At 40.8% G+C, this 23,755-nt stretch overlaps 1 protein-coding gene across 9 annotated transcripts in view; it reads left to right on the forward strand.

Moving 5' to 3' along the window:
* esrrb (estrogen-related receptor beta) overlaps nt 1-21,322 on the forward strand; it is a 56,434-nt gene extending 35,112 nt beyond the window's left edge. For all 9 annotated transcript variants that reach the window (XM_077538652.1, XM_077538655.1, XM_077538654.1 and 6 more), the window contains 4 exons: nt 3,444-3,554; nt 3,875-4,036; nt 14,994-15,263; nt 20,395-21,322. In XM_077538652.1, the coding sequence (XP_077394778.1) occupies nt 3,444-3,554; nt 3,875-4,036; nt 14,994-15,263; nt 20,395-20,639 (788 nt within the window). In that variant the 3' untranslated portion in view covers nt 20,640-21,322. The remainder of the gene's footprint in view (nt 1-3,443; nt 3,555-3,874; nt 4,037-14,993; nt 15,264-20,394) is intronic.
* Nucleotides 21,323-23,755: the final 2,433 nt, after the last annotated feature.

Here is a 23,755-nt window from a genome sequence, read left to right on the forward strand (position 1 = left end):
TAGCGTCCGCCTAAGCCCCCCTTGGCATTGCCAACCATCCCAGACATCCTGACACTTTCCCCAGGGAGAGAGACACAGAACAGGTGAGCGACTCAAAATAAGGGCCCCTATCATGGCCGCCCGCACAAAGTGAGTGAAGACAGGCTCTTTTGTAGGAGTGTGCTTGGAAGGGGATTATTATTGTTTTTGGAGAGAAAGAGGAGCCGCAGGTCAGCTGGCCCCAGCCCCCACCCGTAGGCCTGTGCTAATCCGTGCACAAATGCCAGCCGCCTTGGCCAAAAGCCCTCTCCCCCAGCACCCCGCTTTGAAGAGATGATACCCGCGCTCAAGCACTGCTAGCCTCGTTGCGCTGTGTGGCGGGCCATAAAAGAGTGAGATGACTTTAGATGAGGTGGCAGTTAAATCTCTTCGCACATTTATAACACACCTACTGTTTACTATGGAGGGAGCTCGGGAGAGTCGGACCACTTACAGCTGAGGGCCACCAAGGGGACATACGAAGCTCACAAAGGCCCTATAATGTCCTGTCCATAGTGGCTGTCAAGTGGGAGTGAATCCGGTCCCGTCGCTTTTTAACGGCCCGTCTCTGACCCTCTTGGACAGTAAAACGAGGCCGGATGGTGCCAAGTTTTAATTCCTGTCAGCATCTGTTAATTATGACCAGGGCTGTCCTAATTAAACTAGGCGCCCGCCTAACTTCAAATGCTGGCGTTACACCGGCTGACACAGCCACATGACTCAACTGGTCGAAAAGGATCACAGAGAACGGGAGCGCAGCCACCTGGCAGCCGCCGAGTTCATCGGGTGAGCCGCAAGAAACTGTAGAAAGTGGTGACATCACATTGGACCATGACAGGAATTTTCCATGGCTGTGGCGTTGGCTGCAATAAACAGCGGCAAGTGGAGTGATATATTTTTTTTTTAATGATTCCAAGGACACGGTCAGAGATTAAATGTTTAAAAAAATAAAATAAAATCTGCAGTGTTTCTCGACTTGAGTGGCGTTAAAAGAACGCCGTCAGTGTAACGTGCAGGTATACTTGCCATCAGATTACTCCGTTTGTCTTGCTGGGAAGGATGAGACTCTGTTGGGAATTGGGGGTAATTAGGTTAGTGGGTTGTCAGTGTCAGGAAATTGAAAGACAATCCTAATCAGATTTGTGTTTCTAGGGAATCAAATAATTTATATAAGTGGAAGAAATCTCTATTTTACAGTTAGATGATAATACACTTTACGACCCCGCATGGGTGGGGTTGCTGTCGGCCGTGGCAATATAAGATAAGTGCAGAAAATCAAAGAATGTGTTTTGCATAAATCCACCCTGGAATCCTTTTTTGGTAAATGGCACTTCTGTTTGACATCATCTGACGTTCCATTCCGTGCATACACCGCGTGACCGCCAATTGGCGTGCATGGGACGCATCCAAACTCATCTTCTCCGAGAGCATTTGCTGATGGGCAAATTGTATTAGGCTCATTTGCAGTGGCCACACAATGCCCAGGTTTGACACTGTCCTCCCTGTTATAAAGTGATGAAATCATCAAGGAAGTGCTCTGGCTCGTGGTGTTGTTCGCTCGGAGGACGTCGCGGGCTGACAAATTAACTCCCCCCCCCCACCCACCGCACGCATTTCATTGAGCCTCTTCTTATCCAGCCGTTCGTATTAAATTTGTGTGGAGGTTGCTTTATGCAGACGAGGTAAATTGAAGGGATTTTCCCTCTTGACAGGATTAAGATATCAGGGATGTTTAGGCTGGATGGAAGCAGTGACAGGCTGGTACAAATATGGGGATGCGGGATAAAGGTTTGCATACATTTGCATTGTATAAGTGAATACCTGCCTGGTCATATCAAATAAATAGAAGGGCGTAGATTAAGTATTTTAACTATGGAGAAAATGAATAGAACAAAAAAAAAAGACATCCAAATAGAAACATTCTTATCAAATAATGAGATAATAAATAACTTATGTTATGATGAGGCCGGCTTGACATTTACAGTATCAGTGCGGAACCCGGACCCCTAGGTGTGGTTGGGGGTGATAAGGCTTCCGTTGCTGCTCCTCTGAAAGAGGGGTGAAATAAGGGTCTTTTATGAGGAAGCAATACCCAGTTATCTATGTGGAGTATGACAGCGGATGTTTTGTTCACCGTGTGCGGCGGGGACAGCGCATTTACTCGTCGGCCGGTCACGTTTCTTTCACCGGATCTTGACGACCGCGCACACACCAGAGCTCTCACTCGTGCGCAAACAAGTAAAGAGCAAATTAGTATGCAGTCCGCCTCGCCCAAAAGCTAAATAATTAGAGGACCAGTCTGTGAGATCATTGACCCTGCGTTAAATATTCATATGTTTAGACCTGCTCTGGGCTCAGCTGTGTCACAGTAGACCAGCCAGGCATGGACCACATATGGGAAGACAGCCTTTCCGCTGACATATCCACACACATGCTGACATGCGTGCTTACACACGCGCTCAATTTTACGGCCCCATGCCGTCATTTTATGTTTATTTAGAAGCACCCAGCCTAATTATTCTACAGTAGTGTTTACATATTTTTACATTTTTTCACAGTTATTGTGGGAATGCTAACGCATTCCCACGTTATTGTGATTTTTGTTCTCCACACTTTTTTGCCATGTAACAACTGCCACATAATACTTCCGATTTACACCGTTCAAATTTCAACTTGCTTCAAAAATTCACGCCTCACGTGGTATATATCGTTTAATTTCACATTACTTACAGTATTCGCACAATTTAACGTTAAATATCAACTTTTCCCCATTCATTTTCACTGGGACAGACATTGAAAGTTTTCTAAGTCCCACTTTCCACGCCCACTTCCTTACATACAACTTATCATCATTACCACCTGTTTGATACTGCTCAGTGGGGCAGTTGGTAAAGTACATTGTCCAGTAACCAGGAGGTCGTGGGTTCAAATCCCACCTTCGAATATACATTGTAAATATATCCATGGTCATTACACTAAGTGATATACATGTATACCAACTGAGTACCATATCAATTTCACTGAAATGATTACATGCATGCTAGCTTTCAGCATCAGATGACACTTTTAAAAATAAATACGTTGTTAGCCATGATTTCAAATAAGTCACGTTAGCTCAAGGATTAGAGCAATTGCCTTCCACCACGGGGCCAGAGTACCTGTGTTCAAACCTTGCTTGGACAACATTTTAGTACTTTATTAATTTATCTTTCAATTGACTTCCTAAACACATACGTTCAAATCTTATTAGTCAGCTTTTCAGCATTCCCACACAATTTTTGCAGAAATTGCATTTTGTCTAGTCTGGCTAGTGTAATCTGTACCATCCCCCATTTTTTTTTTTTATATATATATTTTGCCCAACTTTTCTGCAAATGTGCTTGACATTGATTGTCTCTATTTTGCGGTTTTCTTTATTTGTCCAGGGGTTCGCCTGGACCGAGTTCGAGGGGGCAGACAGAAGTACAAGAGGAGGTTGGACACTGAAAACAACCCATACCTGGGTTTGGCGCTCCCCCCTCCTACCAAAAAGCCTCGTGAGTACTGCCCCGTCACTAGCCCATTGTCTCCCATCTCTGTCGCCCCTCCACTGCCAGGCAAACAATCAGGTAAAGGTTAAGAAAAAAATCTTACGTTTGGGCAAGTCTGAGTTTATTGGTCAGAAAAGTGGCTCAAGGGCAATAGTGTCCCATATTTGCACACATACATCTTTTATGTTGCAAAATAAAATGTAAAACCTTCACTGACTCCATACAAAATCTATCACGAGGATTTGTTTCAGCTCATGGAGATTTTTTGATAGCACATTTAACATCTATTTTGCTTTGTCTGCCCTCTTTTTCTCCTCTACCCTCAGTCACAAAGATAGTATCTCACCTTTTGGTGGCAGAGCCAGAGAAGATCTACGCCATGCCTGACCCCACCATGCCGGAGAGCGACATAAAGGCTCTCACCACGCTGTGCGACCTGGCTGACCGCGAGCTGGTCGTCATCATCGGCTGGGCCAAGCACATCCCAGGTATAATCTTTTGTGTCTGCTAGGGATGTTCGATGCGACTTTTTTTCAGGCCAGTACTATTATCTATATCTCTATATAGAATTTTCCCTCAAAATTGCATGAAATTAATGCCAATTTTCTATTCTTCTAATTTCTAATATTTGGTGCCTGGTTGTAAAATGGTCACAAGACGATGGTCGTTACTGGTATTGGTGTTTGAATTAAGGCCGGGTATCCATACTTGCTTATCCCCATTATCCGCTATTTAACAACTCATTTTTCCTTTTCACATTCTCTCCTCTGTTTTATGCTTCACGAATATAACATGCACACACACTCGTGCAGATAATTAATGACAAAAGCTGACAATGCCACAGGGCGTGTGGCATTGGAGGGTGTGTGAAATGGACATAGCTGTGCAAGAAACAAATCAATAGAGTGCATCTAAAATCCCGACACTGAATGGAGAGGGGAACACACTGACCTGCTGCCAATGCGTGCTGTAATCGCGAGGGAGATGTAGAGTGAAGTCGGGGTCTTGCCCACTCAAACAACACATCATATCACGTGCGGACGCGCACACATGCACACATGAACGCACACTCAGCACGAGCACACGCGCCCGTTGAATTATTGATGGGTATAATCGTGTTTCCTCCTTGGCCCATAGACATTCTGATAGACAAGGTGTTAGGTTATAAGAGGCTGTTGAATTAAGGACACAGCGCACCTCACGTCAGCAGAGATTTTGCTTCCCGCAAGACTTTTGCTCTGATTTTGACAAAGAACACATTGTTTAGCCCCTCTCTCTTTTTTTTTTGCCACCAAGGCAGATTCTCCTTGATCTTGAGCTTGACGCCCATAACTCTATAACATCACAGTGGTGTTCGAGAGGGGGGAAATGTATGCCTCTCTGTCACTTCCATAACCTCTTCTAAGTAGCTTGAACAATGACACACAAAATGTCTCTCTTTTCTCGTACACATCGTTCTATTATGCATCATGTCAAATCTGGTGAAGAAATACAATTTCAATCGCGATGTATTTATTTCCATCAAAGCCAAGTCGGCTATGGCAAGCACATTTTGTGCTGAAAAGATCTCAGAGTACTTCTCAGAAGGTATGGTATTAATCAGGTACAGATCTGATAGTAAGGAGATTAGCGATGGATATGCTCCCAGCCTCAGCCGTGGCCCGTTACGCATCTAAACTGTTTGGATAACTCGCCTTGCGTCGTGCACGCTCAGCAGACTGAGAGTTTAACCAAGAAGCTTACTCAGGACTAGACCTCAGATGACCTAGTAACACACTCTCACTGTCCAATCCCCCAAATTCCTCCAAGTTATAAGCTTAAATAGGATGGCCTAAGTCTTTTTTTTTTTTTTTTTTTTTTTTTTTTTTTTTTAGTATTTTCATAAAATATGAAATCATATTTGTTAATACTTTGATTTGAGGCGTATAATGGAATGATCTGTTTAACAAAGGATGTAGATGATTTTAGCAGAGGTGGCCAACATTCTGAGGAGATAACCAAATATTTTTGGACAAAATATAGCTTAGGCAAAAGAGTGTCAACTAACTTTTGTGTGGTGAGCCAGTTTATAGTTACGCCTTCTTTCAGAGGGCCGATATGGAGGTGAAACGAAATGTTAAAGTTACTGTCCGACGTTTTTCCATTGCTGTTTGTAAACACAACATTAAAAACTGAGGCTCGAGGAAGCTGAGGGCAGCAGCCAACCAGGAAGGAGCGTGAAACCAGTCCACCAATCAAGAGCGGTGGTTTGCACGGCCGAATTTGCATATTATTGCTGTTATGTGAAAACACTTATGTCCATTTTTTTTTTTTTTTTTTTTTATGTTTTTGGGATGAAACTGGATGCAGACGTCCCAAAGACATAAACATGTAGAATTAAAAAAAAAAAAAAAATGGACATAAGTGTTTTTCCACATAGCAACGACGATATGCAGACAAGACACAGGAATCAAACTCCGAACACATCCACGGAAACAGTCTACCAATCAGGAGCGTGCATTCGTGTAGCTAAATTTGCGTATGCCACTGATAGTAACTTTCCTCCGCGGCTTGGCTGTCGAGAAAACGTTGAGTCTCCGCCCAGAAACATCCCGGAAACGCCAAAACAAATCCTTTGGACTACACCTTTAAATTGTCTCAACATATTATTATATATACACAATAGATTACTAGTTTTGATATCAAAAGTCAAGAATAGTAGTTCGCTCAATTATTGTTCAAAAAGGGTAACAAAAAATTCTGACAAAATCTCAATGTTATTTATTACAGATGACAATTTAAAATCCGAGTACATATTTTAGCAATGATATTGGAAATTGGCACCCAATATTTGGCGGGCCACATAAAATTATGTCAGATTTGGCCCTTGTGCCTTGAGTTTGACACTTGTAGCTTAGACCATTATTTTAAGAGGGCAAATATATACTGGTTTCTAAAGTGTGTAGGTGCAGTAACTATATAGACACTAGCTTAGTCAGTTCGGTTCAAAATACATAAAGTTCCCTGAGATGAGGCCATACTGTAGTCTCGTTATTTTATTAAAAAGAAAACGAATCTCTGTTCAATGTTTTTCCGTCAGAGAAGCATCATTACTGTATTGCATCTATACTTTAACTGGGATTTCATATGACAGTGTGAAAAGAGTGTTGTGATAATCAGATTATACAAACACATATTGCACATTGCAAAGATGCATAATGTTAATGGGATTTGTGTCATTCCAAATGCGGCGGTAATGATCATTTAACCCAAAACCTAAGGCCGTAAGCCAGAGTGTCTTCTGCTAAACAATGTGCAGTACCTGCAGTATTATCGACTCTTAAGTGGATTATGTTTGTCTCTTTTCAAATAACTTGCTTGCTTCTCTTTTATATTATCTCGGAGTATTATCAAAGTGTATCTATCATTTTTGACACAGAAATTGGCAAAATAAAGATGGCCGGTAGCTGAGTGCTTTGTCTGCCACATTGGTGGCGTCTGTATTAGCACAGTGGGTGTCCTCTGGCCATGAAATAGCAGCATAATTGAGTTGTACATGGCTGAACCTGATCAGAGACGGTTCAGTGGTTTTGCCACTCCATCCTCTAACTCTCCATGCACCAAAGCAACCCCGGGGTAGTGTACCATGCGTTTGCAGAGAGCCGAAGTCTGTTGCGGGACCAAAAAAAAAAAAAAAGGGGGGGGGGATGGGGGGGTTGGGGTTGGGTGATTGCATTCTGATAGATTTCTGAGGCCGTAGGCAATGGAATTAAAAAGATTAACAGTTCATTATGAACTAGACCACATTGATTTGACCACTGACAGATAGGCCAGTAACTAAAGTCCAAATGTTACAATTTAAAACTCATGAACACTGGTACTCGGCTATTCTGCTACTTTTTGTGTGTGTGTGTGTGGAGTAAGGAGTACAACGGAGAATAAACTTAATCATGAGTTTATATATTACTCTTTTACTTGCATTGTTTTTGTTTTTTATACTGATGTCAGTATGCATTTGGAAGGCTCATTTCAATCAACAAACAACAAAGAGCCCAATATTTTTAACAGGGTGCGATCAAGTAGCACGTCACCATACGGTGTGTATTTGATTAACTAATAATCACGGTGGATATTCTCGTCACTAGTGTCACTGCTCCAAATAGCAGCATGCAGCAGAGTCGAACACGGCTGTTGCCTAAGGGTGACAGGGTCATTAGTAGCCGTGTTTGGGGGGGGGGGATGCTGACAGATGGCTACATGCTCCTATAGGTGCTAACAACCTTTGACATACATAGTAGTCCGCCGTCCACCCATATTCTCCATTTTCATCCCACAAAGCTGCATTTCAATTTTTTTCCCCAGAGGTTTACTATAACTACTTGGTGTATTGACACCTACTGTACATGCAGTAGAATCTGTTTACTATTTTGACATCGCCGCCTTCTTCAGCAGTGACGGTAGGCGAGTGCGACCCCTGACCCCACCACCGTTCCACCCTGAATTCTTTCCCACCCACATTGGGAATGTCATGTGCTCATATGTAAAAGCTGCTGTGTATGCGACGTGTACAGGAGGGGCCTGTTGTTTAGTGTTTGCCGACTCTCAGCCCGGCGTCCGTGGCAGGAGTGTTTTCAGCTGGGAATTCTTGGAAGGCTGTCGGGCCAAGTAAACATTGACACTCTGCTGCAGCCTCTGCCTTGCTTCTACACAATAAAAATATATTTTTTGCTCTGACCCAGACTATATATATTGACCCATCAGGCTGATACAGTGCTTTCGTAAAAAGTCATTTGCATGTTTGTGTTAAAATTCTAAGATTTAGTCTTGTTTGCTTTGTTCTGTAATACTCGTCTGTCCTCCTCTATTGTCAGCTCATCAGCTCTTCATTTGTCCGACAGGCGTGTGGCATGTTCGTTGTTAACTTATTGACTCCAAGCCATTTTCACTGAAGCAACCCCCTTCCCTCCTGGCTGTTTTACTGGATTTTTACTGATTTTGTAAGGCCCATAGACTATTGTGATCTATTTTTATAAAAACATGAAATCTACCAAAAGAAATATTAGAGTCAGGGAAAAAAAAGTATATTTCTATCTGTTTCCGTTCTACAGCAATTAGCATTAGAATATAGCTAAGTTTCATCATCATTCACAAATCTGTTTAAACAGTGGGGAAAAGAGCTTTTTGCAACATCGCCGTGGTTGATCTCTTATACTCTGCTGCCACCTGCTAGCCGTTTTTGTAATAACTACCATTGACCTTCAGTTCAGAGGCTGCATCAAAGCCTTCTGTATGCTCTAGCATTAAAAAACAAACAAACGTACAAACGTGTAAATACGTCTTTGGGAGCAAATGAGTTAACATGCAGACAAAAGAGATGCCGTGCTATAAGTTGTCGCGTTAGCCTCATGGTAGCCCTCCGCCAAAATAAACACCAATACCACCCTCCTCCCCCACAAGGCTCTTGTTTTCTCTTTGCCATTAAATTGTGAAATCTACTTACTGAGTTGCCAGCCTGATCCCACTCAAGCTTGGTAATCTCCTTGTAATAGAGTGTGAATACTGTCCAGCAATAAATCAGCACCTCATCAGTGCACTTTATTAAATATAGACATCAACAGACAGCTCTTAGTATATTCAATTTACCCTCTGACGTAGGCTTCAACACAGGAGATAAAGATAGATTGAGCAATCAGGTGCATGCTGAGGCCTGAACCTGAACAGGAAAAGAGATGCTGCAAGGTGGAAAAGCTACAGCGAGACTGAGATGGGACGCAGCGTATCAGAGACGGTCAGGAGGATCCAGCACCAGGGGGGGGTTGTTTAGCTCTTTCTGTGAGACATAAACAGGTACACTTCCATCATAATGACAACTCAACTGCACTGCATGCATACAAAGTCTTTGTTTGGCCTTTTTTGAATACTAAAAAAAAAGTACTGGATTGATTTTCAATTTGGTTGTATTTGTATTGTAAATATATTAACCTCAATCGCACACCACATGGATCTTTAATATGTCCATCCATATAATCTCACAGTTGAAACTCAAAATGACTGTTTTAAATCAAATAGTGTCTTCCGCTCTAATAGACATGTGACCCAATTCCATCATCCACTTGAACAGATACAGTACAGTGTTGTGAAAAAGTATTTGCCCTCTTTTCAAATTCTTACTTTTTTGCTTAGTTTAACTACTTACTGACTTTATCTTTTAAATGTTAATATCAAAAACCAGAGAAAGACAACTAAAAATAAAATGCATTTTTGAAATTATGATTTTGAAACGGCGGTCTTATTTATTAAGGAAATGAAAGTTTACATGGCCCTGTGTAAAAAAAATACTTGGTTTGTCTTTGAAATAGTTTCAAATTAAGTATTTTACAATTTTTATGTATTGCATGTTTTCAAAGCAGCTCCATCGTTACTAGAAAACAAGTTCTGCTTGTGTGTTAATGAATAAATGTTTCATAGTTAAAATCACACTCCTTGTTTTGTTTTGGATTTTTTTTTTAATCCCCTTTCCTTTTTTGGGACATGGCAAAAATGCTTGAGAATAATTTTATTGATACTCTATAAAACAAACAAGTATACGCAGTAAAAGAGTTATTCAATCGGATCTGTGATTGCCGGTGATCAACACCAAATATCCTGATTGTGATCTAAAAAAAAAAAACATAGCCACCAACCCCCAAGCATAATCGACAACTGCTGCTCGCTGCACTAAAAACAAAACCATCACCAGCCACAGGAAATCCCGTAATTTGTCAGTGTGAAGTGTAACTATTACATAATCTTGAATTATATGTTTATGTTTGGGAATTACTATTAAATTATTTTATATTACTTTCTGGCTATCTTGAATGCGCCTGAAGCTGAACAACCAGAAAGTCCTGAGATGGTGGTGGTATGCCTTTAAGAGACCGTCAACACTGCTTCATCCCTCATTAGGCGGTGCCGCTTCATGGCTGCAGAGATAAATTATGTGTAATTATAGCTATGATTAAAAGCTTCTTCTTTTTTTTTTTTTTTTTTTTTTTTTTTTTTTTTATTAGGAGCCATACAGTGATATCTAATGTCGGGATTGGACAGGGGAACCCCGGGGACGGCTAAAAATGTCCAATCCAGTAATGTTCATGCGTAGTTGTCAAATCACCCATTCTTTTATCTAATACATATAAAGGAGAAATAAAACAGGAACTGAAGCTGAAAGACAAAAAAGCGAAGCTGTCATTCACAAACCTAAATGCACCAAGTTGCGAAGAGGTCAAAATCCTGGACGAGCCCCCATGCATGTTGCACCGTAACATATGTTCACCAACATTGGTTTTACACATCTTGCGCCGCAGTTTAGCAGATCAGAAACTTCTTTACAAATCCCAGCTGTGTGTATTTTATTTTAAGCGTCATCTGAAACGGGCGAGCTTTGATATAAACAGAGCGATCCCTCTTGCTCGATTTGAGGATATAGTGGTGGAAAAAAAAAAGATGCGCAGAGCCTCCGGGGCCCGGTTCGAGGCAGTTTGACTCCAACTGGAGCCCAGAGAGCACTTGCCTTGGCTGAGGTGAGATTGCTGCTGGGCACAAGTCTTCAGGGCCTGCTTGCCCTTCTGATAGCTGGCTATGATAGATCAGCCTCCCCTCCCGTCCAGCCAGAATGTCGGTCTATCTCCCGTTTTCCTGCACTCTGGTCCGCTTTCACTTTATGCTCTCGCTCCGTTATCTGCCTCCTCTCTGCCCTGTATCTCCTCCTCTCTTTTATCCTCCAATTCGGTCCCTTTCTCTGCTTCCATTTTTTTTTGTTAGCGTCCCTCACTCGCCTGCTCCTCTCTGTTGTCTGATTGAGGGTGAGTTACGAGGGGGCTGCAGCTGGAGGGGGGCCACCCTGCCTCGTAATTACATCTCTTTTTATTACCCGCGCTAATGGCCCTCGGGGAGAGGGAAACAATAATAAATTAATAGAATATGAACTCCAGCTCAACAGAAATCTCCAGCATTTCATTTTTGGACCATGCAGTCGTCTGATTAATCTCCGAGAGGTTGGAGATGGCCGTCTGCGGGTTTGTGGTCTGCCCCCTCCCGTTGAGGCCCACGGGCGAGATAAAGGCAGCGATGATGGTTTTGAGCAACGATGCAGTTTAACTCGGCAATCCTTTTGAAGCTTGATGGAAGTGAATATGTCAGTGGCAGTCGTGAGCACGTTTTGCATCCTGTAATCTTCAAAATGAGAATCCCTTTCAGAGCGAAACGCACAAGATAAAGCCGTGCTTTGTTATTATTACCATGATTATTTTGCCTGTGTGGGACATTTAAATGCACTCGGCAGTGAAGTGGAAAAAAAGGCCTTCAAGTGTGCAGACAGGCCTGTCTGATTTGGTCAATATCGTGTCATGTTTGGTCAAAGCCCAGCTTCGGCAGCGGGCTGGAAATGAAGATGTAAATATTGATATTTCATTAGAGGAAATCACCCACTCTGCCGGCACTTAACCGGGCCACCTTCAGAGCGCGGCGGCCGGAGCGCTTTGTGACCTGCGGAGTCGGGAAGTCACTTCATTACTCGATTAAATTGAGTGGAAAAAGGCAAGGCAACGACACGAGATCCCATTTGGAGCGATAATTTAGGCCCTGAAGAGAACGGATGGCGCGGCGGGAAAACACCGCCTCTTCCATCTCACAACAGCGGATTAAATTTAAGGACTTTTAGCGTCAAAGGTAATTGTAGGCTGCTGGGTTGTGTGTGCATGCGGCCGAGGGCTGCGCGTCGTACCAGAGCAACTGGAAAGCCTCCTCAACAAGACCTGGACGAGGCCTTCACACGAGCTGTCACATTGGGAGCGCCGCTTTAGTTCCGCTTCAGCCCTCTTTGCCATTAAAAGGCTCCACGGCGCTCTTTGCCTGTGATTGCGATGCCAACCTGATGCGGCAATCAAGAGGGCGCCTGTTCTGGGATGACAGTTTCTCTCCGGCCAGTCCGCATTCTGTCCAACTTAATGGACACGTATGCAGACAAGGAAATAACACAACAAACGATTTTAACGTTCACGCCAAATACGTTTAATGGCGAAGGCTTTTACAAACTATGCTTTATTGCTTCCACTGATAATAGTGACGTGCTTTGAGTGCTTTCAGCAGTTGTTGGTGTGGTCGGAATTCGCCAGGCCTGCCGGACTGTTAGCACTCTATTCTACCGACTATTGATTCCCCTTCAAAATGTGAAGGCCCGCACATTCTGATCACAATCTCTTAATTAATGTATCCTGCAGCTCTCCCCCTGCAGTGGTCATCACCACGATAAGGGGAATTGAACACAGGTACCACTCTGCCGGGTTCTGGTTCTTTTTTTTCTGCTGCTTCCCCATCATGGCTTTTATTTCCGTCCGTGTGTCTGTGTTTGTGTGTTCATTGTTGTCCCGGGCAGGAGCAGATAAACACAGGGGCTGGTGGCGGACCCCAAATGTAATCATTTGTTTTTTGGAGAAAACGCAGGGTCAATACTGTAATCTATCGCCTCTTAATCACGCAGCGGCAGGTGGCATGGCAACGGCGAACTTGTAAAAGCAATCATGTTAATCATGGGTGGAGCCGGAGAGCCTAATATGCTGTCAGAATGGGCCGCCTGCAGGCACGAGAGGCGGAGGGAGGGAAAGGGTGGCTTGACAGTTTATTGCTGCCTAGTATCTAGGGAAATAGACATTAAGATCTTTCTCGTTTTAGCCCAGCAATTTTTGGATTCTTTGGAATTTCTCACAGAGCAACTTCGGTTCTGTCGTTGTGATTGAGTGGTTTGATGCATTTTCGTCAATTTGAGCCCATTCAGTTGCTGTTGTAGTTGAATTCTGTGATTTCTCTCGAGTCTGGGCTTCAACAGTGACTACGTTTACGTGCAGTCGATATTCGGGTTAAAGCAACACTAAGGAACTTTGATTTTAAGTCGATCATGGCGCCGCCATATGGTCAAAGGCGGTAATGTTATGCCAGAAGAAGACAACATTTGCACTGTGTCGTTTTTGAGCTCACGCTAGCGAGTGGAATACGGGCCAATGTTTAATCCTTGCCTGTCCTTTTATCCGGGTAGCTTCCCTTTTTCTTTTTTGGTCTCCTCAAATCTTTTCAGTTGTTTTGCAGCTTCTGCCATGAAAGCAGTAATCGTGCGTCAACATTCAAATTGACTTCCGTGTGTACATGTACTTCCTGTCAGGGGTAGCGCAGGGGTCTTATTCAGGTTTTTAAAAACCCAAATAAGACTCTATTCAGATTTTTGAGCATTTACATGACTTTAGCTTTCAAAATTTGAATATAACCAAAATTTGGGTTTTGAAAGACTGGTTATTGACTGCATGTACAGCAAGCAACGAAATTACTAAAACGGAAAATGAAAAAAAAACAAAAAAAAAACAATAAAATAAAAACAAAAATGATTTTTTTTAAAAAGAAAACTAACTGAAATTTTACATAACATCCTGAGTTTTTGTCTTTGGTAATTAATTTAATACGTGAGCCTTTGGGGTTGATTTTAAATGTGATTTAAGTACATTTATTTCAATAATAACCAGAATATGGATGTTTGAAAGTCATCGAGCAGCAACCAATAGAAAAGCACCTTCAGATGATGTCGTTCCTCTGCGACAATTTTGTGTGCTTGACTTTTGGCTCCACTGTTTCACCTTACCTGCTTTTTCATTTAATTCAGCCGGAATGCAACACTAGATAAGAGTTGTGTTGCTTTTTTTTAATTTATTTTTTATTTTACCATGCTATTTATTAAATATTGCCTACAAGTAAAACATATTTTTAAAATAAAACTAATACTAAAACTAAGCATTTTTGAAATAACAAAAATGAATAAAAACTAACAGAGCTGCTCTAAAAACTAATTGAAACTAACTAACTTTAAAAAGCAGTACTCAAAACAAAATAAAAAGTAACTATAATGAAAATTCAAAAACTATGATAACCCTTATTTACTGTAAACGTCAATGTGACTGTACGTTCTTCGTGCTTTCATACACGCATTTTGGCATGCCCGCGTTTCCCGTGCTTCCTTTTTTTTTTTTTCCTGGGCGACATCTGTTTGTGTAACTTTGTGAAGCTTTGCGTGTGCGTGCCCCCTCATCACCTTCTTCCTCCGACACGCACGCGCGTGTCACGTCCTCAACCTCTGCAACGAGAACTCGTCCTAGCGCGCTAATCCGGCTCACCGGCACAAGTTTGACAGGATACAAGGGGGGTAACCACCTGGCTTTGTGCATCCCGGACCTTTGCACCGATTTACTGTCGTCGCCCGCAGTAAAGCCCACTCAAGCACCCTGACACCTGCTTCAAAGAGGACCTTCCTGTGTGCATTTAAATTGAAGCAGCCCTTTCCGATGAGTGTGCACTTGTGATCATAGCCAGTTTTTTGTTTTATTTCATAATTGGAAAAAGTGTTTGAAGTTGCGTTGAAAATTGTTCCCTTGCCTTGTGTCCTTCCAGGCTTTTCCACCTTGTCTCTGGGAGACCAGATGAGTCTGCTGCAGAGCGCCTGGATGGAGATCCTCATCCTGAGCATCGTGTTCCGCTCGCTGCCCTACGAGGACGAGCTGGTGTACGCCGAGGACTACATCATGGACGAGGAGCACTCGCGGCTGACGGGCCTGCTCGACCTCTACGTGTCCATCCTGCAGCTGGTGCGCAAATGCAAGAAGCTCAAAGTGGAGAAGGAGGAGTTTGTCACCCTCAAGGCCATCGCTCTCGCCAATTCAGGTGGGCTATTAACAATGGAGATAGACCGATATGGCTTTTCCGTGGCCGATACCGATCAATCGTTGTCGAGGAGGTAGATGACAGATTTGGAGTCGACATTAAGTTTCATTAAAAGGGAAAATATTGATATCAAAATTCCAATTCTCTCTTTTTTTTTTTTTTTCCTTTTTTTTTTAGGGCTCAGTATTATTTATTCAGCAGCCTTCCCGAGTCAACATGTCATCATCACTCTATTGTTTTTTTGTTTTTTTTGCGTGTGCATGCGTGTGAATTTGTGCGCTTAATTCACCTGAAACATGTTTAAACAAAAAAAAAAATCCTAAATCCTTCACTTTTACTGGCTACTTCAGAGTCCCACCAGAGTTGTGAAGTTGTCGAGAGACCAGAGGAAGGATCAAAGGAAAGAAAGATGAAATGAAATCCAGCCAAACTCCAACTCTCCACGACTTTATTCGTATATTTATTGCAACATATTTCTATATTTAACATATTTTCATATATATTCATATATATATATATATATATATATATATATATCCTGTCAATAAATAAATAAATCAATAAATAAAGTAAAGCATTTAATAACTGTCTGCGTATGCACATTAAGAATATTTGTTCATGTCAAACTATTGGGGTCCTTTTTTTTCTACATTAAATTAATGCAAGTAATTAAATGATTAGAAAAAGTGGAGCGTGTACAGTGAATAAAATTTTTTGAAGATGTCCTCACAATATTAAATCTAAAAAAAAATAACACATAAGAGGTGCTCTTTAAATTTGGCAAAAAAAAATGTTGATTTAAAAAAAGCCTTTTTATTTAAGTGATTAATCGAGATTAATCTGATTACAAAATGTAATCGTTTGACAGCTCTAGTGAAAAGCTCTCAAATGCATTGAGATAACAATTTACACTTTACAATTTATTTCCAAGCAAGTGTTTGGTAGATTTGACAAATTCCTTATTTGGCCCATAAGTATGCTGACCACACAATGAAACTTGAGATATTGGCCAGCAGTTTCCCCGATGACATTTCTCACTTTTGCCGGAGTTTTAGCGCGTAACCTTTAGTTTGGCGCGTGAGCCGCACAGATGGGGAGAAGATAAGGGCAGCGCGCGAGAAAAGAGGCATGGAAGGCAAGGAGCTTTTTAATTGAACACCTTCCGAGTTGTGGTATATCTCCATAACAGTAGCCGCGGGGCACGGCAGCCGCTGGAGATAAATTTAGCATTTCATTAGGAGCACAGTGGCTGTCAATAAAATGTGTTAAGTCGAATGGAATGAGTATCAGGCGGCGATGGAGCTCGTTTGTTCCGATGCGAAGACGCCAGGCTGCTATTGACAGGCTGCTTTTGAGGAGGCAGGACCCCCGTCCCCCTCACCCCTGCAACCCCCCTCTCTGATCAATGCGTGCTGGGTCACCAGGCCGCTCCCCCCTTGTTTTGTCCAGGCTGAAAAAAATGAAAATGCTGATGCAAGCTATTTGCTTTGAGACAGCAGAGCGTCGGTCATGAGGAGGAGGAGGAGGAGGAGGAGGAGGAGGAGGGTGTCCGCAACGTTACAACAAGGTCTCTGGGAAATCATTCTCCTGGGAGCCCCCCTGTTTGACAGCTGTGAAAATTCATAGCCATTGATTTTGTAATTAGCAGTTTATCAATCACGTTGATGTGGGCTTACTGATGGATTGCAAGGAAATTGTTTCTTCAAAGTATTTATTTATTTTTTTTTTTTTTTCCAAAAGTCTGTCCCTCCTCCAAACACGACAAGCTGCTTGTTTTTTCTTCACTTGCTAATATCGCTGCCAAGTGTTTTTCGGGCAGTAACCTGCATTTTTTTATTTTTTTATTTTTTCAAGGACGTTCTAATTACATTGTATCTAAATTCTTTATCTTTTGTAACTAGCCCTGGTTCTAATTTCCTCAATCGATTGGATTCACTTTGTTTCAATCGATATTGATCAATTCTTCTTAAATATCAAGGACATGAAAAAAACGCCACAACAAATAATTCCAAATTAATATGTTACTGTCGAGGCAGTAACTGTTTAAATGATTGAGATTATTAATGAAAGTAGCACATGATATAATCACTTAAGTGTTGCACAAACATGGACATCAGCAAGGATGAGATGAAAATGTTTTCATAATTCTAATTCAATAATTGGAGATATAAATTAAAAAGATTCTGAATTGTCTTAAAGTGCAATAAATCAGGTCTTTCATAAATGTAAGAACATACAGGACAGTCTCAGAAAAATTAGAATATTGTGATTAAGGCCATTATTTTCTGTAATGCAAATAAATAAGCAAAAATTCCATACATTCTGGACTCATTACAAGTCAACTGAAATATTGCAAGCCTTTTATTATTTATTACTGTTTATGGCTTACATCTTAAGAAAACTTAGATATCCTATCTCAAAAAATTAGAACATTTCCTCTGACCAAGTAAAAAAAAAAAATGCCATAATCAGCAATATTAAAACAATAAAAGGCTTGCAATATTTCAGTTGATTTGCAATGAATCCAGAATGTATGACATTTTTGCTTATTTAATTGCATTACAGAAAATAATATTCAATACAATATTCTATTTTTTGGAGACAGTCCTGTACTTTTAAATTCATGTGAACAATCAATTTGAAGAAAATAGTAAGATACAAAAAATAAAAGGCCTTTAAAATTCTATTTTCTTAGGAATTTAAGGGAAAATATTAAAATAATCGATTCACGGGTCACTGTAAAAATCAGCTATCTAACCTCGACTCAAATTCTTATATCAAGCCATAAAGTCTTATTGATATTGTTTTGAGAATTATTTACTATGTAAGAGCAGAATTTCTAAGATTATTAATCTTGTTTTAAGATTATTTGTGTTCTATTTCTTACTTAGTAAATCCTAAAATTAGTTATTTTTTTATGTATAAGCTAAAATGCCCTATTATGAGTAATATCAAGCTCGAAATAGAAAATCGATTGGATATCAATTATTAGATTTTTATTTTTAAACCCAGCCCTATTTGTAACAAACTTAATAGTTTTGCTATTAAACAGAATAGAATGCACTTTATTTCAGTCAGGTAAAGGTTTGGAAAATTCCTGTTATCGTTTCTTCACACATTGCCATAAAGTCTCGTTAAATGAGAACTGAATGTGTTTATTAGTTTACTATAATATGTGAAAAAAAATTTGGGGGGTTCTGTTTTTAATTTCAGTGTAAATCCAGCATGAGATAATGATGTTCTTCTCTCCTCTCCCTCCCCCTGTCGAGCGCTTTTCCAAACGACCTACTTCATTTCACCACTGCGCGCTCGAAAGCCGTCAGGGTGAAAAATGTCTCAAGGTTTTGGGAATACGCTCGTTCCAGTCAATGAATACGCGGCCCGCTCGGAAATCTGTTTTGCCTTTTATCGTCCCACGTGGCCAAACGCAAGGTGAGGCGCGCGAGGCGGCCAATGACTCGCCGCCTCTGGGCTGTCAGACGACGCTTAGCCAGTGAGGAAGGAGGGCTGATGGCGACGGAGCAAAAAGGCGACAATGAGAGAGGAGCGTGTAACACGATGCCGCCGACGTGTACTCGGAACGCAAGACGAACACAGGTGCTCGACTCAGATTTGAGCCGAATTAAGTCCATTAAGAATTGAGTCCAACTTTGTGTGAGTACAGCAATCCTTGTTTATTGCAGGGGATACGTGCCAGACCCGCCCGTAATAGGTGAAAATCTGCAATATAGGCACATCATAATTTTTTTTTTTTTACGGCTTTACCCGTCGCACATGCTTTAAACACATTTCAACATTTATGAAAACTAGTGCTGTCAAAGTTTGTATTAACTAATTGATTAATCACAAAAAAATTACGCAATAATCATGTATTAACGCACACAATTAATTTTGACCGAGCAATAAGCATAACAAATGAATTAAAGTAAAGAATTTAATAAATGTTTGTGTATGACGTTCAAAATATTTGTTCATGTCGAACTATTGGGGTCACCCCGACATCCCCCCCCCCCCCCCAACCACCACCACCAGATTATTTTGCAAGGCCCACAGAATATTGTGTTCTTTTGCTCTAAAGACACGGAACCTACCAAAAGAAAGATTAGAGCCTCTTCTTTCATCAGGAAAAAAATATATATATTTCTGTTTCCGTTTTACAGCAATTAGCATTAGAATATAGCTAAGTTTCATCATTATTTACAAATCTGGTTAGAATTGTGGGGAAACAGCTTGTTTTCAACATGGCCCTGGTTGATCTCTTATACTCTGCTGGCCGTTTTTGTAATTACTACCATTGTTTCACCCATTCTCTGCAGTTGAGAGACTGCATCAAAGCCTTCTGTATGCTCTAGCATAAAAAAATGTATAAATACGTCATTGGGACACTAAAATGTTTTCAAATAGAACGTATTTATACGTTTTTGGGAGTAAATGCGTTATTATTATAATTATTATATTTATTATTATTCATTATTATTATATGTGATTAGTCATTTTACTGTAATGATTTTCTCATTTCTTATACATTCCTAGAAAATTACAATGTCCCACTAATGTGCTCTTTGGGGGCTACCTACAGTGTAAGGCAATCTTGAAAAAGTACACATTTAAATCAGCATTTTTGAATCATGTCGAAGGAATAAGTTTTTCCCTGGTAACATAAAAAGTAAGTAGGCAAGAAAATTAATTGTGTCACATTCATCACAGACTTGCTTATGGCGCCCAATTCTCTAATGGAGGCCCCGTTTTTATCTCCTAATAATTGTCTGTCTTTCCCAAACGGGGTTTTTAATGTGTACTATTAGCCCACGATTCATGCCACTGTTACCGGGGGATAACATTGATTTTCAGTGTGGGCGGTCAAAGGCCGTTTTAATAAGCTGCACCGCACTGAAAAGAGTTAGGAAGGAAATAAATAAAACAAAGCACATGTTGTTGTTGTTTTTTTTTATGATCCATTCTTTGTCCTGTCCTGTGCTTGAAATATACTGATAACGTGTTGCCTTCCTCACCTCACTGCACCGATAGCACATCATGAGGTTTAATTTTCAAAAATCCACACACCCCTCCCGTGTATTCAAGTGTACAGCATATTTCTTACTCTTCTTCAATCTTGTCACCCCCCCGATAGACTCCATGCACATAGAGGACATGGAGGCGGTCCAGAAGCTGCAGGACGCCCTGCACGAGGCCCTGCAGGACTACGAGAGCAGCCAGCACCCGGAGGACCCGCGGCGGGCGGGGAAACTGCTCATGACCCTGCCCTTGCTGCGGCAGACGGCCACCAAGGCCGTGCAGCACTTTTATAGCATCAAGGTGCAGGGCAAGGTGCCCATGCACAAACTCTTCCTGGAGATGCTGGAGGCCAAGGTCTGATTCTCGGAGCTGCTTTTAAGCGCACAGACTTTTTGGAAGCGGGATTTTGAGGGTGCTCGGAGGGAGGGAGGGCGGGGGGGGGCGACTGACTGACCTCACTCCTCCTGCAACACTTGGACACCATGTTAAAAAAAAAAAAAGAACCAGAAACAAACTTGGTTATTAATATAAATATAAGAATGATGAAGATTAATGTAAAATATATATACGAAGTACTATGTACAGTAATAATTTCTTTTGTTTATTGTTGGTGGTCCCAGGCGTCCCTCAGCATCTTCAGAATAAGTAGATGCCAGTCTTTCTTTCATTGAATTTATTCTGAAGACAGCAGAGGTGTCAACAACGACGACGACACTTTCACCAACGTGTTTCTGTCTGGGACATGTCGATGTTTATTACTGGAAGCTTGAGTGTACAGTTGTGGCCATTTTCTCTCGCCCTCCGTTCGCAGGGAGGGGAGGAAAAAAAAACAAAAAAAAAAACAGAACTGCTTAAATGTGAACTGTTAACAACTCAAATGTCCTCGGGACATACAGTACAGTACCTCTTAAGAGCAGTGTGAATCTGACCCGTCTCACGGTGGAAGGCGTTGTTTAACCAAACTAGCGTAGGCTGTTCCACTAGTTGCTAGTCTTCTTCTGTAGTTCAGCAATAAATGACGGTTGTGGGAATGCCAGGCTCAACCTTCGTCTTTCACCTTTCAATGCTGCTGTCGCCACAAGGCCGTGCCTGCTTGCTTGCTTTGTACCATCGCACACATTATACGCCATTCAAACGTGAGCTGTCAAAATTCATCGACAAGTATTTTTTTAAATTTAAAATTGCACACATCCTCTGAGTTCAACAGTAGTTGTTCGCTGATTTTTGTAGTCCTTCATGTGTTTAATCCAAATTAGACATTTGCAAACAATGACCGAACCGGTAACATAAGTAAAACATCAATCCCAATTCTTTTTTTTTTTTTTTTTTTTTTATCACTATACGAATACAAAGCACGAAATAAACACCAATCACTGGTTCATAAACAGTAATCACGGGGAAAAAATTCTTTAATGCAAAATTAAAATAAATTCTATTAGTTGATTAATCAATTAAAAAAATATTTGATAGTGACAGCACTAATTGTTTTGAAATTAATAAGCGATTTTAGTGGAAACGAAACGAACTTGTGCCCATTTCGATTTGGTATTACAAATATTGAGAGAAGATGTCATATGAGGCACAAGACTATGGAGGACCAAAACTGCCAAAATTCAATAAATGACTAAATAAATAGATAAATAAATGACTAAATAAATAAATTAATACATAAATAGATAAATAAATGGATAAATAAATGACCAAATAAATACATAACTAAATAAATAAATGACAAAGTAAAAAAAAAAAAAAGGATTTATTTCCATTTATATTGTTTTTTAGATAAAATTTTCGAATTATATTTGTTTTATATTGATTTTTATTTTCACTTTTAGTCATTTATTTATTTAGTCATTGATTTATTTCAAATTTTGGCAGTTTTGGTCCTCCATACAAGACACTTGGCTGACTATCAACAAAAGATTACTGTTCGCTTCTTTTATTAATTCCAGAAATATTTCACTTCCTTCGCCCCTTTATCGTCCATTTTTTCTTTTCTCTTGTCATCCATCGAGCCCCAAAAGTGTCCCTTTCAAGCGTGTGGAAATGGGCCGAGCCAACGGAGGTTATAGGTGAAAGCTGATCATCAGTATCAAAGGCTTTCTACAGAGTGGCACTCGTCCAGGAGATTCCACGTTCAAACAATCAGACGGCCCATATGTCAAAGCGCTCTATTTTGGAACCCTTTAAGCCTGTGGCAGTCATCCCACACACTGGGAACAAGGTGGCCAGCATCTGCTCGCACCATCTTAGACACCTTCTGGCTTTAAATAGCTGTGTCGGCATTTATAGAGCCTGGACCAGACCCAGGTAAATGGCAGGTGCAGAGGCGCTTCACAACGGGTTTTATTTTTAACCCTGCGGGAGGTTGTTGTCTGCGTGGCGGCGGGCACGTGGACCGCGTTTTTGACCATCATGTTGACACAGTGGCCAGTGGCGGAGCCAGAAAGTTTTCATTGGGTGAGGACGTGACTCACATAGAGGTGGCAGTAAGCTGATACGCGCATGTGCACCACACATGTTGCGCTACCTGCACCTTCCACAACTCACAAGTTGCCAGGTCAACCTTGCCACATAGCGAATATGGCCGAGATGTCATTGTTTATCATACCATCCGCAGTTCGGGTTTCATGACAAAATATACACGTCAACCTTGCCCAACACACTCATAAAAGAAGCAGAAACAAATCTAAGAGTTATGTTTAGTTAAGTTTTTTATTTAAAGGCCGCATATAGGAAAAAGGAAGAATTTGAATTTTTAACTCACTCACTCCCAGCCATTTTCCCAAAAGCAATCCCCTTTCACTCCCAACTGTTTTACAGTTAACCTACCAAAAGAAAGATTAAAGTGTCTTCTTTCATCAGGAAAAGAAAGTATATTTCTATCTGCTTCCGTTTTGCAGCAATTAAAATTACAATATAGCTAAATGTCATCATTATTCACAAATCTATTTGTAATTGTGAGTAATTGAGCTTTTTTTCAACATGGCCCTGGTTGAGCTCCGCCATATGTGTAATCACTACCATTTTTTTCCCACCATTCTTTGCAGTTGAGAGGGTGCATCAAAGCCTTCTGTATGCTCTAGCATAAAAAACAAACACATTTAAAATAGAACATATTTATACGTTTTTGGGAGATAACTAATTAAATTATAAAACAAACTGAACTCAATCATGCAATTACATATTGTTCATATTTTGTACTTATTTGTGGAAAAATTGCTACAAGTGCATAACAGCTTTCTGTGAAAGGTGATGAGCGATTTTGGTGTCGCATTATCCCACTAGACTAAATAGACTAATTTTCTACATTCAGAACAAAAACTGTAGCAAGATGACCATTTTTGAAACATTTGAGAGTCTTTAATGTTCATGAATCAGACCTTGACAAAGAGCTGAAAGTGGAAGAAACCATTTTTGCTTCAAAAATGCAATTTTTAGTATAAGTCGCGAGCCGCTGATAAATGTTTTGGACA

This window comes from Festucalex cinctus, chromosome 12, assembly GCF_051991245.1.
Source record: "Festucalex cinctus isolate MCC-2025b chromosome 12, RoL_Fcin_1.0, whole genome shotgun sequence".
Taxonomy (NCBI): Eukaryota; Metazoa; Chordata; class Actinopteri; order Syngnathiformes; family Syngnathidae; genus Festucalex; species Festucalex cinctus.